We start from the raw sequence: 15,996 nt of genomic DNA on the forward strand, positions 1-15,996 counted from the left end.
CAGTGTTCCCAATCATGCAACAATCAGCCGATCACCTGCGAAAAGACAGACACAACACACACACACACACACACACACACACACACACACAAAACGGATAACGACTGACAGGGACGTCACAGTATGATAATCATAAAATGTCTAAAAATAATTGTACTAATTTACATGAATTTTCCAGATCTAGAAGTCACACTTTTAAATATAGCCAGGCTTTTTTTTTTTAAACAGTTGGTTCTTCAAAGAAAGAAAAGAACTGTTGTTGAGGAGGACTTAAATTAAGAAATGTCTTTTTTTTCTTTCATACTGTAGTCAAACTGTACATGATATACAGTGTTGTGATGACTAAAGTCACTTGTAGAATTTGAACTGATTTTAGTTTTTAGTGTTTTATTTTTTTAATTGTCATTTATCGAATTTCAGCCATAACATTAAAATATATATATAGGCTTATTAGAACAGCAGCATCAGTCTTTTTTTTTTCTTTCTTTGCAATCATGATTAACAGTGTGAAGTTTTTATATATATATCATGTATATAATGTCATGTTTTTTTATCTGTTTTTTATCTGAAATTTTATCTAATTTCATAAAATTAATTAATCCTTCTCTTTGCTGAAATTTTTAAAGAAATGTCACTCATCACTTTTTTGAATTTATCTATACAAAGAGTACTTAGAAGTATCATCAAATGACAATGCCATGGTACTTCAAACTTTCATATTACCAAAGTATGTGGTAAAATAACAGTAACCTAGCAAAAACCCAAAACACCTTAGCAACCACATAGCAATGCACTAAAAACCACTATTTTATAGTAACGACCTGGCGACTAACCTCAACATCATGACGACACCATTTGCATGGACAAGTACCACTCAAATTTTCTTTATAAAATGTCCAGCTCTGTTGTGTAGGTAGGTCTGTTTTTGTAGATGCCCACAATTAGCCTGTGCATCTGCTAAATATGAGAATTGCTGTTTATAATGAGCTGCTTTTTTTGCATGTGGGTGTCTTCTGACAATGATCTCAGGTGTTTCTATAACTTTCTGTTGATGTTACTTAAGGTGTCTCTTTATCGTTCAAATGCACAAACTCAGTCATCTAGACTGAGTGACTTATTTATCATCTTACTTAATGTTTCAGACAGATTCATGGATGATTGGAGTGCAGGAATAGGTGGCGTAAGAAGATCTGGCTTTGTCCATGTTGACCTTTCCTGGTTGCATAAGCTAGATTCCATTAGCGCCAGCTTGTATTGTCTGGACCCATAATAGAGTGTGAACCCCACTGTGGGTGCCAGGCTAATATCCAGTAACATAACGCACAAATACACCATGACCCCTACCATAAAGCCCCATGCCCACTGGCTCATGCTCAGTGGCCTAGTTTCTCATTGTCTGTGGATTATGGTTTGGCCGAACCGAAGAACACCAAAGACCTTGTGTCAACATATTTCATAATCACATTTAGATACAGCAGCTTGCTCTCATAATCATAATTATTCTAACACAACATTATCAGATGCATCACATTCTTATATTTGGATCCAAGATTATAATCAGCACATTTAACATCAACCACAGTCAAGCAGTCACCATCTCCCTCCATTAGCTGGTTGAATGGTTATAATTTCTGCAGCTCATTGAGGTCTGTGTTAGTAGGTCAAAGCCAAAACCCATCTCATCCAATTTTAATACTGAACTTGACCTGAAACTGAAATATTTTTTACAACGATTCGTTGTAGTACTCTAATCTCAAGATGCATCTCAAAAGTGTTGATATTTTCTTTAACAGTTTGTATCACTCTAGTCGCCAGTGCTCACAGATTTCCAGACCAGAAGTATGTGAGCGGTGCAGAGCGGGGTGCTGTCTGTGTGAATTTTGCCTGGAGATAGGAGTGCATCTGTGTTTTCTCTGTCTTCAGGATCGCTCCGAGAGGGGTTTCTCTCAACGGCTAGTGGGGAGTGGAAAACAGAAAACCTGGAGTGTTCTAATAGAGAGAAATCTAATAGTTATTACAAAGCGTTTTTAGTGGAGTAGGGAAATGGTGGTCTCGTCTCCTCTCAAACAGGTCACTGTCTATGCAAAAAAAAAAAGTTTTTTTATAAAGAAAATCCAATACAGACCCAAAACCATCTCAAGCTTTGACTGAGACAGAGTAGTAATTTGTCCAATCAAGTAGCTCATTGCGATGAGAGAAACTGAACAAACTTTGTGAATCAAAGAGGATTATTTTTCAAACTAAAGTAATGATTGATGGCATTTATAATATGTATTTTTAACGCAGATTAGAGGCATTGCAGATTTATATAGAAAAACAACAACAGATAATCTGTTTTAATATATGCCCCAGATTATGTGAGGGTTTTTTGAGTCAAGATTTATGTGAAACTTTAAAGGGAAGTATGTGATTAAAATGATTTTCCCTAAAAGTCTAGATCAGCTAAATTTATGATTGTGTATTCACTCAACAATTGCTTCTAGATGAACAGATTATAATCTGTGTCTATGGCTCTGGATTAGGATTGAGTCCTCACCCAGTGGTCATTGATCACACACAAATCCTAGTCTGGGGAAGTAGCACAGGGAAGATTACTTTGTATTTGTGTCCACAGAGGTTTGTGTGCAAAGGCATGGTTGTCTCGTTGTCCAGTTGTCCCATTGTTGTCCCAGGGCCTCAGGGATAATTTAATGTGTTTGTGTGTGCGTGTTTATGTAACCTAACCATGTGCGTCAGCCTTGCCTGCTGTCTCATTTTTAAACTGAATTACAGGATTGCTCACTTCTAGGCTTAGATTTATTATCGAGTGACTTTATCGAGAATTGTAGTGTGTGTGTGTGTGTGTGTGTGTGTGTGTGTGTGTGTGTGTGTGTGTGTGTGTGTGTGTGTGTGTGTGTGTGTGTGTGTGTGTGTGTGTGTGTGTGTGTGTGTGTGTGTGTGTGTGTGTGTGTGTGTGTGTGTGCGTGCCCAGTAGTTTTTCAAAGTTAAAATACTTTCCCAGTTTAAAATGCAACGAGGAAATGACATGTAAACACTGGCCTTGTGGCGCGATCAAAACATTACATAAAACCGACATTAAGTGTGTTCACATGCACTTTGAAAATTCAATTTCAGTCAGACTAAAACAATAATTTGTATTTTTAATGTCTTACTGAAATCGTACCAGTTTGATTTTTGCGAAGTCAGACTAACAGACATAGATAACATGTGAGAAGAATGCAACTTTGTCCAGCATGTGTACGTTAATCACACTACAGTTGGCTTCAGCTTTGTGCGCTTGACCCGAGAGATAAAGGACATGTGCAACCTATTTTATCTTTCGGATATAGCATTTTGCATTGTGTCATGTATACCTGGACATAGAAATGAAGACTTGACTGGCATAGTGCAATTTGACTATTCTAGCTAACATATTTGTTGAATCAACCAATGGTGTGAGTTTGGGGTGGGACTATCTGTTTGTCTAACCAATAGAAGCACTGTTCAGAATTTTTTTTTTTAAGTTTCTATTTTTGCTCTCTTAACTTAAGCCCAAAGTCTACTTCAGCTTTCATGTGAGCACTTAGTATATGAATACAATAAAGCTCACAGGCAATCAAAACATGCACACTAGAAAGATTAATCATTGTCCAGTGTCTGTGCTATTTATCTCCAGAATTATGAACAATAAACATGTCTTTTTTATTTGTTGAAACAAGAGTTGCGTCTATCACTTAATTCCTCTTACATACAACCACACATACAATATAGGTGTTGTAGTTTGCTGTTCCAAATCCTTTGTTTATTTAATGGTTTGGGCTAGTGTTGTCACCTTGAGGCAAACTATTTAGTATAAAAAAAAAGCTGACTGAGCATACAGATTAGCGCAGTTAGAAAGATTGTGCTGTGCTTGTACTATTCTGACTACCTTCTGTCATGACACTCTAAATGGCGCAGACTGATGGGTCCTTAATGCAAGCTGATGATATTTACAGCGTTAACTACTTGGCACAGCGGATTGGTTCATGTCGCATCTGTAGCCAATGAGGTTGCTGCTCAGCATTTAAATGGCTGGTTAGCATTCACTATAGCAGTTTGCAGCACCCTCCACCTTCCCCAGCTCCACCTGTATAGATCTGCTATGGGTAATTGATATATGCCATTTGTTCAGTAGCAATATGTCTTACATACTCACAGCTGCGTATTGGCGTATGTATTGGCAGTAGCAAGTTCCTGTACTTGCTCTGTAGCAGTAATAATGTACAATAACCGCAATAATCAACAGCAGCAACAATTCAGCAGTAGCAGCATAGCAGATCTATTCCACCAAGACCAAATACATTAACATTGTCATATCCATTACCATGCTAAATTTTTTCCAAAAGTTGTCATGATAGAAATGATAATATTTATGTCACACACAATGCAAGCACACCTTAGCGTACACTTGCAAACTGATTGCTTTGGGCTTTGGGCTTTGAGCTTTAAAACACTGTGAATTCCAAGGATGTAACTAATGGGGCTTTTCCATTACCAGTACCAGCTCGACTCGACTCGCCTCGTCTCGGCTCGCTTTTCGCTCCATTTTCCATCGCAGATAGTACCTCCACAATAGTACCTGGTCGTCATAGCGACACCGCAGGAAACTGCCGTGACGTAATCTTCTACGCGTCACTACGCTGATTCTCTGACCAATCAGCAGTCTGTCGTGTTTTCACGTCACATTTTAGTATCGCCTCAGCTCGCTCAGAACCTTGCTGGAGGTGATACGAAAAAAAGTACCTGGAAGCAGGTACAGGTACAACTTTTACACAGTGGAAAACCAAACAAAGGCGAGTCGAGGCGAGTCGAGCTGGTGCTGTGTAGTGGGAAAGCACCATAAAATACTCAAGATTAAGGAAACCAAAAGTAATATTTTATGAATCGCTCATTGAGAAAACTGTTTTGATTAACCACTATTCTGAAGACTAGTGGCATGCCTCCCCATCAATGTCCATTGTAAATACAAATTTCTAGTTATATTGTCATTTTCCATGTTTCTACTGTTTCTCAGCTTCCCAGTCAAGCAGGAGAAAATAGCTGAGAAGGACAGTGCACTTTCTCTTTCCTTTCCTTGTTCCTTACATCTCTTTGTTTTGGTCTTTAACACCAACCCCCAACCTTTATCTCTCTCATACACTCTCTTTCCTTTCCCTTTGTTTGTTCAGTTTCCCCTTTCTCACTTCCCACCCGACAACAGCTGCTGTGCTCTGATTGGCTGAGTTTCAGGAGGGGGTGGAACCATGTGACCTGTTGTGATATTTTCTTGCCTGCTTAGAACAGAGCTCTCAGTTACAGAACAGAAGGGGACAGACGCACTCTCACATTCTGTCCTCAGTGTCAAACAACACTGCTACGCGTTTAAAAAAACATTATTGTAACGTATTTCCTCCTGGATTACCATTTCCATATTCCTTTAACAGGAAAAAACAGGAATATTTTTCTTTTTCTCTGTCTTCTTTTGGTTTTCTAAGCCTTTTGTGCCTGAACTGCCACCAGGGAAACGGGAACAACAGAGAAGGAGAAGAAAGAAAGAAAGCAAAACCGATAGACAGCATAGATCAGCCTGAGAGAGACGGATGTGTACGGAAGATGAGTCCGGCTTTAGAAGCGCTGATGGAGGGGTGTAGATACCCAGGGAAAGGAGAAATGAAGGGAGGAGTGATGTTGGAACCGTTTGTCCATCAAGTCGGCGGTCACTCTTGTGTACTGCGGTTTGGGGAACAGACTATCTGTAAACCACTAATACCCAGAGAACACCAGTTTTACAAGAGCCTGCCACCAGAGATCCGCAAATTCACGCCACAGTACAAAGGTAAGTGGACACTTGACAGAATATGATCATTACAGCCAATCAGGCACATCTTGTTTATGTCCTATTGTGTGCCATAGTCTTCCTTTCTCTATCTTGCTTTCTATTTTGCTCTATCTGTGCATACATTTTAATAACAAGTGCTGTAAATCATCATTTTGAAGAATTTGAATGAATAAGTTACACTGACTTAATTCCAACAGTTCTGCGTGACTCCTATAACAAGGCCACACAGACTTTCATATGCGCTAACTGATTGGATGGCCCTGTAGTTTTTATTTTAAATGACATTTAAATTGCCATAGATGGACAGACAGATTGATACATTTAAAGATTTAATGGATTGAAAATGGTAGATTGAGTTATGCCACATGAACACGCTCGACACACTTTTTGACACTCAGATTTATGCTCATGGCATCAGATGGAATATCAAGTTCAGTTCTTTTAATCTGGTATATTTAAACATACGCACACAGACACTCTGGCATCTCTCGCAGTGTATTTGGCGGTGTCTTTGACTGGGCAGCGATGCAGGACTAAAAAAAACCTTTGAGGCAGAGAGGATATGACATATAGGAAAGTATGTGCAGACACTCTCACGTGCTTGAGCATATTACATTCTCTTAGACACAAATATAAGGCTCAAATATGATTTAAAAAAATGTCTTGCTCACCATAAAGCCTCAAAGAGAGACTAAACACTCATGTACTCTGACTCAGCAAGTATAGACCAAAGTGTGAATGAGCGTTGGTGCAGAGACGTGACATCACTTTTAGTGATGTCATCGTTCTACCATGACTGCAGAGGTTGAGAGGCTGCAGGGTCCTAGTGCCCAGCATTCTCCATTACATATAGTTCCACACAAACACCACAGACAAGTTTCAGCAGTTAAAGCTTGTGTTTTGTGATCAAAATGATTTGTTTTAATGCTTATGCCATTCAATGTTGAAAAGATTTTGCTGTTCTCTTTCTTTCTCTGTGTGTACCCCCTACCCCACTCAGTTACCCATAATCCTCTTGTGATGCTTTGTTCCATCTATGGTTATCGTGAGATACCAGCTTATATCATGTCTTAGCCACATGCTACTTGTGTATATGTATATTTTTGCTTTGTATTTTATGTATTGATCTGTATTTCAAATGTATCAAAACAGTTTTCCAATTTGTTGCTGTTTGTAAATTTCAATGATACATTTTATGTAAAACTTCTTATCTGTATTTGATATCTGATGTGGGAATCTTGCAGATGGTTTGTCCAATGAGTCGTAATAAAAGAGCTCATTGAATTGTACCCTCTCGCCTCCTGTGTTTTTTGTGTGTCTTTTTTTGCTTAGCACTAGAAGGCATGCAAAACACTCTCGCAGTCTTACATTTACATGACAGTATTGAATATTCACTATGTACACAATTACATTATCTTCTTAAACCCTTACTTTTATTTTGTTTTATGCATTTTAAAATACAGTTTAAGCCGGATTGGGTAAGAGCTACATTTTTATAATCATCATATGATTCATCATATTTGAATCATATGTTGTTTGTGTCAACACAACGTCCAATGTACTCATCTCTCTTTTATCTCTTTCTTTCCCTCGTGCTCTCTTCAGGTGTGGTGTCTGTGAGTTTTGAGGAAGATGAGGAGGGGAATCTGTGTTTGATAGCATATCCGCTTCTCAGTGATCCAGCTGTTTTGGAAAACAAGGAGCCCTCTCCTGAGTGCGAGCCCAAGAATAAGCTTGTTAAGTGGGGGAAGAAAAAACCATCAGGCCTGCTCCCGGAAAACGATAGAGCCAGACAGAGTCGCAAAGAGGAGAAGGGCAAAAGGTGAGGGAGGGCACATGACTCAAAAATCTGGGATCAGTATGATTTTTAAAAAAATCAACTGTACATTGTTACAAAAACGTATATTTAGAATAAATGCTGTTCTTTTGAATCATGTAATTCAATGTTTAAGCACGCACAAAAACGCACATAATGATTATAATTTGTTAACCCTTTCTCCTCTGATCTCTGCAGTAATCGGGATGATAAGGCAGAGGTATTGTACTTCAGCCTGGAAAAAGGAAATGTGGTTCCTCAGATCAAACACAACCCTTGGAGTCTGCAATGTCATCAGCAACACCTACAGAGGATGAAGGAGAACTCCAAACACAGAAACCAGCACAGTATCCTTTTCAACAAGTGAACACACAAATTACCACTGAATAATGATTAGAAAAGAATACCAGCACAAAATCGTATTATACGACATGCAAACACACACTATCAGATATTCAACCGTGTAGTTGTATTTCCTCCTTGACTCCTGACCCCTCTTAGAATTTATTCTGCTGGAGAATCTAACATGGCGGTACCGGGTTCCGTGCGTTCTCGATCTGAAAATGGGAACACGTCAGCATGGGGACGATGCCTCTGAAGAAAAGAAAGCAAATCAGATTCGTAAATGCCAACAAAGCACTTCCTCTTCTATTGGTGTACGCCTCTGTGGCATGCAGGTAATTACACATCTTCTAAATAGTCGACATACATGTGCACACCAAAAATGTTTTGAGGTATACACAAAATATGTATAGTCATTTTTAAACTGTATAAGTCACGGTTGTTCAGGCAACTTGATTTTGTATATAGCCATGCTGGTTTAATGGTTGTAGTAGGGATGCAAAACATTGAAGTACCATATTGAGTTTTGGCCTACATTGAATATACAGTATCTTGACAGATTTTGAATTGTTAATTTAATTGTAAATAACTTTTTTGCTGTAATGACCGGCTTATTATACATCATATCCAGGGGTGCACATAACTTTTTTGGTCTGGTTCTCATACTTATCCTACAAGCTGTCGTCATCACTTTCCTCCTGACTGCTCTCCTCACTATAACACTATTTGTTCACTGTAGAAATTAAATATAGGTTCATCTTTGTTACAGCTGTATTTTTTATTTTATTAACATTAATGACACAGACAACAGCAGGAATATTAGGCTGTTGTCACTTGGAAACCAAATGCACGGACCGAATATACTGACACATGCGGTTTCTCATAAGTGCATCCCTTCACGTTTTCTGCTGTGCATCGCTTTTTTTAACGCATTCTCACCAGTTATTTGCACCCCTGATTATATCTTATTAATACAATGTGTTCTTTTTTTAATATTTTAGTGATTAGTAGTAAAACCCTAAGTCTAATTCTGATCTGTGTTTCTCCTAACAGGTGTATCACAACGCTACAGGGCAGCTGATATTCATGAATAAGTATCACGGGCGTAAGCTGAGTCTGGCCGGGTTCAAAGAGGCTCTGTGCCAGTTCTTCAGTGACGGCCGAGTTTTGCGCAGAGAACTTCTGACCCCAGTATTGCAAAGACTAAGAGAAATGAGAGCGGTGCTGGAGGCCTGCGAGAGCTATCGTTTCTTCTCCTCCTCTCTTCTCGTCATCTACGACGGGGCTCCACCACCTGCCCCATCCAGATCACGGCCCTCCCGTGGAGGAGAGGAGGAAGATGAGGAGGACGACGATGAAGATGAGGACGATGATGAAGAGGGAGCCTACGGAGGGCGTCACGATCACTCCAGCGGCATTTCTCCGACGGTGGATGTTCGAATGATCGATTTCGCCCACACAACGTGCCGTGATTACGGAGAGGATGGCATCGTTCACGAGGGTGGAGATAGCGGCTACATCTTCGGCCTGCAGAATCTCATCAGCATTCTGTCACAGCTTGAGGAGCACAGCAATGACTAAGCGCCTGTGCGACATCTTACCGTGCATCTGCCATGCCAAGCTTACCGTGGGCACCCTGAACATGCCATCAGGGGTTAAAGTTCACGCTTAGCGGAGCAGTTACGTAGGCAAGGGTCAAAGGAAAATCCTGAATTCCTAGAATCCTTCAGGAGCTGAACGGACTGAACTGTTTTGTAATTTCTCGCCGAGGCGATGGAATGCGGTCCCTCTTCACGCTTGTAGTTTCTGCTTGCCCTGAATCGCAGATGGGCGGCAGTAGATGAGTTTCTGTGACATCTCATCTGCTCCTGTATCTTTATCTGTTCCTTCATCTATGAAAGATAAGAGAAAAAAGCTGATGCTTGCATTAAAAGAGCGTTTATACAAAGACATTTGCAAAAACTGATGTTCTACACACCTTTGAAGAGAGGTGGGTTTGTAGCAACTGTAGCACAATCATAAATTGTTATGAGAAGCAACTTAGCAACATACATGAAGGTGCTTTAGAAACACTAACCTGCAGGACTCAAGGGAAGAGACTTACTCTGTACTTGTAGGGAATGATGGGTTTGTGGGAAAGGGAATTTGCATAGTCCTTTCCACATTCCGGATCATAAAAGACTTTTTCTCTTGGACATTTTAATATATCTCAGTGTCTTGGATCCTCTTCATTCCATATCCATGTGTTGAAGATTAGCATCCTCACTCCAGAGACTTTAAAGAGAACCCTATTTATTTATAAAAATATTTCTATCAAACGTGAATGGAAATGTGACATTCCATCCTTTAGTTCTACCGTATGTTGTAAGTTATATAGGTAGATAAATGATTTTTATGTCATGGTTTTCTCTGTTTTGACATCATGAAACAAAATAAAGAGAAATCTGTTTTGTTGTGGTACATTTTGAAGCTTATTATTTCTCTGTGTGTTTGTTTTGTAAAAAATAAGATTACGACATGTCCCTTTGACTTGTCTCAATAAAACAACTACAAACTACCAAAAGCCAACTAATATTAGCTCTCTGGTCAGTGCAAATGTTTGTTTACTTGAAACAAATAGCCAAGCAGCAAGTCCTCCAAAGGCAGAATAAATTTGGTCAAAGACTTGGCAATGTATTTGTACAGCAGGCTCAGACTCTGGTCAGTGAACATGGTTCAAATATAGGCCGTTGGTCTTGATATGAAATATAATGAAGTGAAAGGCTTTATAAACCATAAATAAGCAACATCACTTTCATTTGACAGAAAGCACTGGATTCAGACATCAGATGTACAACTCACTGCTGCTTTATAGGCATAATACCGGTTTGCTAAACCTTATACTAAAAGCTTTCTGCAAGCACTCTCTAAGCCTGTTATTTGTGCGTGCGTGCGCAGGAGTGAGGGGGGATTTGAGCTGGGGGACATGAGGAAACGCATATTAGAACTGCATACGTGCAAACTGTTTGTGCGTTTCCTCATGTCACCTCTCTTAAGTAAGGATTTTGTGTATGTTTGTGGAATAGATATTGTGTTTTGGTGTATTCACCATATACAGTATGTTTGTCCTCTTGTGGCCTTGGCGCAGTCTGTGACTGTCTCAGCTGTTCTAGCCCTCACATTCCTGAGTAAAGCTCTGGATTACATTCTAAGTGCCGGAAAACTACTCGTGAATGGGAAACACCATCGCCACATTTCTAATCAGGTCAGCATGTGAATGCCTCTGGAAGAAAGCAATTAGTTTGAAAACCGAAACTATTGCCAGGTAGCAAACACATGGAATGCTGTACAAGAGTCATCCAAAAGAGAGCATGAATGGAAAATGGCAAAAAGCTGCCATGTCATGATTGCTACATTTTTCCCTCGAAACAGGAAATGCGTCATTACTCAGATTACTTTGAATGCCTTAAATAGTACAATTCGCTTTTCTCCACGTTTGTGTAGCCTATATACATTTTTCTCCACAGAAAAGTAATTGAAACCTCTAGATGTCTTTAAACTCCTGAGTTATGGCAATTATGCACTTTCAGTATAATTTAGCCTAGTTGTAATTGCTGACATTTGAGTGTAATGTCATGTTGGCTGTGACTAAAGTGGTTAGATTTATTTTGAACATTTCTGTGCTGTCTGCATGAATATACATTTTTTAAAGCTCTCATGACATCCCTTCTTCTCATCTGTTGCTGTGAGCATGGGTTTTTGTAATAATGATGGAATACTATGGAAACCATCTCTGTATTTTTAGCTAGATGCATAATGTGAACGGGAAAAAAAAAGATATTTGACCCAAAAACCCAGAAATGTTTTTGGGGCATAAACTGAAAAAAGCAGAAATAGTCTAGAAGATGTAGGCCATATCTTCCCTGTTATGTAATACTAATGTGCATAGAGTGCTATATGTGTACACACGTGTGTGTGTGTGTGTGTGTGTGTGTGTGTGTGTAGATGTGTACAGTATATATATATATATATATACAGTATTGTGCAAAAGTCTTAGGCATGTTAATATCCTAATATATTAACATGTTAACAGACTAAATCCAGAAGAACTGCGGGAACGTCTCCAAGATGCTTGAAGAAACCTTCCTGCAAAGCTACCTGAAAAACTATGCGCAAGTGGACCTGGACAAAAGCCGTTTTAAACGCAAAGGGTCGTTACACCATATATTGATTTGAATTAGTTAATAGAAGTTAAATCATAAATAAATTTAATTTGTGATTTTATTTTTGAAAGCATTCTCACTTTACAGCATTTTAACACAAGTGCCAGTGCTTTTCACAGTACTGTAGCTTTGCAGGAAGGTTTCTTCAAGCATCTTGGAGACGTTCCCGCAGTTCTTCTGGATTTAGTCTGTCTCAGTTTTTTCAGTTTCTTCATGTAATCACAGACGGACTCGATGATGGTGAGATCAGATCATCCTGGCTGTTGTCAGATTCCTTGTGCATACAGAAATCTCACTGGATTATTACAATTAATGGCAAAAAGAATGTTTGGAAATGTAAAGGGGGGGGGGGGGATATTAACATGCCTAAGACTTTTGCACAGTACTATATATATATATATATATATATATATATATATATATATATATATATATATATATATATATATATATACATCACTAAAAAAAGAAAAGAAAAATCACATCCTACAGGTTTAGAATTAGTAAATAATGGCATTAATTTTGGGTGTACTATTCCTTTAACTGACATAATGAAGCTCATTAGGCTGGATTACGAGATGTACGTGGAGTCACACATGCAGTCGTTTCTTCTCATTCTTTGGGACCTTGTTATGTGCTACCGCAATGCTTACACAATATGTTAATTATTTGATTATCTACTTAACTGCCTTGTCCACCCTTATCAACAAGGCCACAGGAATAGTGAAGCACTTTAACTGTAAGCTAAACTTCTGTACTACACACTTCCATTGTCTGTGTCCCAGATAAGGTTGTATTTTTAACTTGTCCCTTATATGTACTTTGGTACTAAGACTTTAAGAATGTATGTAAGCACTTTATTCACAGTACATTCACAGGACACTCTGATGTAATGATTAAACAGAACACAGGACAACAGTCAGGTGTTTATTGTCTACACCCGTTCCACTAATTTGAATAAAATAATAAAGACGCATAAAGACAGAATGAATAATAGCATTAGAGTGACAAATAAAATGGAGGGGAGACAAAGAGGTATTGGCTTTGGGGTAATAAGGAAGGGAGAATAGAGCAGAAGAGAGAGTTATTTAATCTGACTGTGATGAAGAACATTCAGTTCTGGGCAAAGTTCATTATACTGCTGACAAACATTATGGACAAAGTATACAACATCACCAACAGAGCAGAGAACACACACACATACATACATATTAGTATGTTTTGTCATTGTTGTTGGGCTGTCTTTTCAATCCCTTATGTTTCAGATGACCATAGCAAATATTCTATTTTTTCTATTCTATATTATCTTAATTAATTTATAATTTATCTTATTTTTTTCTGATGAACTCAATTAGTCTGTTTGAGATTAAGGGATATTTAGGGCTGTGTATATGATAACTTTCATAATGTGCAGAACTGATTCTCTACCCTTTCGCCATAAATGAAGTTCTACACTATTCAAATGAAATGGTGACTTATAGTTTTGATCTATGACTAATACAATTTACAATCTTAAATAGACATCCAAATGTTCCACTAATGAATCATCACACACAGCAAGTCCCACATAGAGCTGACGGCTATGTGTGTGTGTGTGTGTGTGTGTGTGTGTGTGTGTGTCATGTATGGCGGCCCATAATCTGGTATAATCCAAATCTGTTTACTACCGATGTTCCCAGTAGAACTGGTAGTAAAGGACAAGGGTCTCCTTCTGAAGTGTTATCTCATGTGTTTTTTTTAGCTTTAAAACAGAATTGTAGAGGCTCCAAAAGAAACTGACACATGGCATTGAGTAGCTTTTGTGTTTTCAAGAATCAATCTTCTTGGTTTGTGTTTATACAGATTTTTGTGTCATGTGGATCATTTATAATGCACTATAGGTTACAATGTATGTAGGTGGTCACTGGTCATCAAAACCCCCATGACATCACAGCCCTCCCACTTATCTGAGACGACATGGAGTCTGATGAAATCCTTCTGAGAATAGCATGGTTGTGTTGGCATGTGGTGTGTGGTGGTTACACCCGTTCCCTCTCTGTGTAATACACACACGATGGAAAAGAAAAGGGTGTGACCACCACACGCCACACATTCCTTAAGGAGAAAAGGAAACTTATATATGTAAATTTGTGTAAATCGTATGTAAAATCATTCATAAGTCCATTCATCTGGAAAGTGTCCCATTTCAGTGAAGTGACTTATATTGACACAAAATATTAAATATCAACTGGTTTATGATTGGAATAATGTGATAAGAATAAACTGTAACTATTGTCCTGTCTGTTTTTAAATCAATGTCTTACATAATTTTTGGACAGTTTATTGTGTCTCACACGGGCCCTTACTGTAATGTGTTATGGTATGGATAAGAGAGTCACTTACAGGATGAGATAACCGTTTATCATAAGCATTTTTGTTGACGCAGCGTTCTCATTATTGTCGCATAGACTGAGAGTGACCTGATATGGTCTCAGTACTCAGACTGTCTCTAGTTTGTTTATTTTAACATTTTTATTATCTGTGGTCTCTTCTATTGAAAATGACATTCATATTCACAAATGCATGTAACAGGTTATAGAAACCACAAATGCCTGCCTGCCATGGATAAGTTAAGACTGAGACTATAGCCTACTGTTGACAACATCAGTGACCTTTGACATTTTAAGACAGTAGGTCTGACCAAATAAAGTCTGATATTGTCTGGTAGGTTAAATTGTGATTTAATCTACTGTATATCTGAAATGTGACAGTCTAAGTCTGATTGTGTGAAAGAAGAAATAAAGGGAAGAGGGATACAGAGATACCTTGTGATGCTGTCCTCTAAGGGCAAATTTAGTTACGTAACCGCAATGGACAAAACTGTCCACTGTTCAGCAGTCAGTGTGTGTGTGTGTGTGTGTGTGTACTATGTAGTATGTATTTGCATTGTATTAGGTTGTATTAGGATCAATTCCACATCAAAACACCAACACCATATCCACAACACGTCTTGTTTTTGAATTACCATGGTCAGAAATTAACCAAATACAAAAAAAACCTTCATAAAATACATATCCAACTCTTGCAATGTGGTACTCAGTGAGTGTATATACGCCTGAAAAATGATAGAAAATACAAGCCATAGACAAGCATTTATTTTGCTGAATACATGGAGCCCTCTGCTGGTTAGAAAAATAAACTGTGGAACTTCTGTTATGTTTTTCTAAACATTAATTTGTTTTAACTTTAAACTAATGGTTCCATGACACCCACTGATCGAAAGTGAAAACTCCTCGTTTAATTTAATTGGATTTCATTGAACATCGTTAATAAGACTGATCGCTGACTTTGAATTCTTTCAATTTGGCCTTTGAAAATAAGGAAGGCTCTAAGAAAATCTCTGGTTATTTGTTTGTATTTATTCTTTTATTTTGGATAAAGATAATTAGTAAATAAAGGAAGTCTGCTGAGTTGGTGATTAAGCTTCCATTGGGATATAGCCTACCATAAATGTTTTCAGCTTTGAAAACAAGACCAAGACAGTTGTTGAGAACAGCCTCTCAATTTGGCCTCGCTGCTTACTATAATCAATAATATAAGAGCTGAATTTGATTTTATAATCGCTGAAGTGGAAACTAATGTATCTATAACAATAAAAAATAATTAAAATGCCATAAGTGGACGTCCATTTGCTCTGGATACATTAAAGCGCAAGCCTTTTTAACCGGAAGTACACGATCATTTAATTTATTGTTTAGCGTTCCCACTTTTTAACTTTCTTCATAAAACTTAAACTTTCTTTCTTTTTGTCATAACAATAT

The 15,996-nt window shown here is 38.2% G+C and overlaps 1 protein-coding gene across 1 annotated transcript; it reads left to right on the top strand.

The window, feature by feature from the left end:
• Window positions 1–5,305: 5,305 nt before the first annotated feature.
• ip6k2b (inositol hexakisphosphate kinase 2b) lies at window positions 5,306–10,560 on the top strand. Its single transcript, XM_079884638.1, has 5 exons — window positions 5,306–5,833; window positions 7,442–7,658; window positions 7,851–7,999; window positions 8,154–8,329; window positions 9,048–10,560. The coding sequence occupies exons 1-5, from the start codon at window positions 5,611–5,613 to the stop codon at window positions 9,573–9,575; spliced, it is 1,293 nt and encodes a 430-aa protein (XP_079740764.1). The 5' UTR covers window positions 5,306–5,610; the 3' UTR covers window positions 9,576–10,560.
• Window positions 10,561–15,996: the final 5,436 nt, after the last annotated feature.

Source organism: Squalius cephalus (assembly GCF_949319135.1).
Source record: "Squalius cephalus genome assembly, chromosome: 10".
Lineage (NCBI taxonomy): Eukaryota > Metazoa > Chordata > Actinopteri > Cypriniformes > Leuciscidae > Squalius > Squalius cephalus.

Bases quoted from the DNA above. Each gene is read 5' to 3' on its own strand.
- ip6k2b (XM_079884638.1), top strand. From the start codon at position 5,611: ATGAGTCCGGCTTTAGAAGCGCTGATGGAGGGGTGTAGATACCCAGGG. The intron at 8,000-8,153 runs GTATCCTTTTCA...GACCCCTCTTAG, and splicing joins CAAACACAGAAACCAGCACA to AATTTATTCTGCTGGAGAAT. The intron at 8,330-9,047 runs GTAATTACACAT...TTCTCCTAACAG, and splicing joins TACGCCTCTGTGGCATGCAG to GTGTATCACAACGCTACAGG.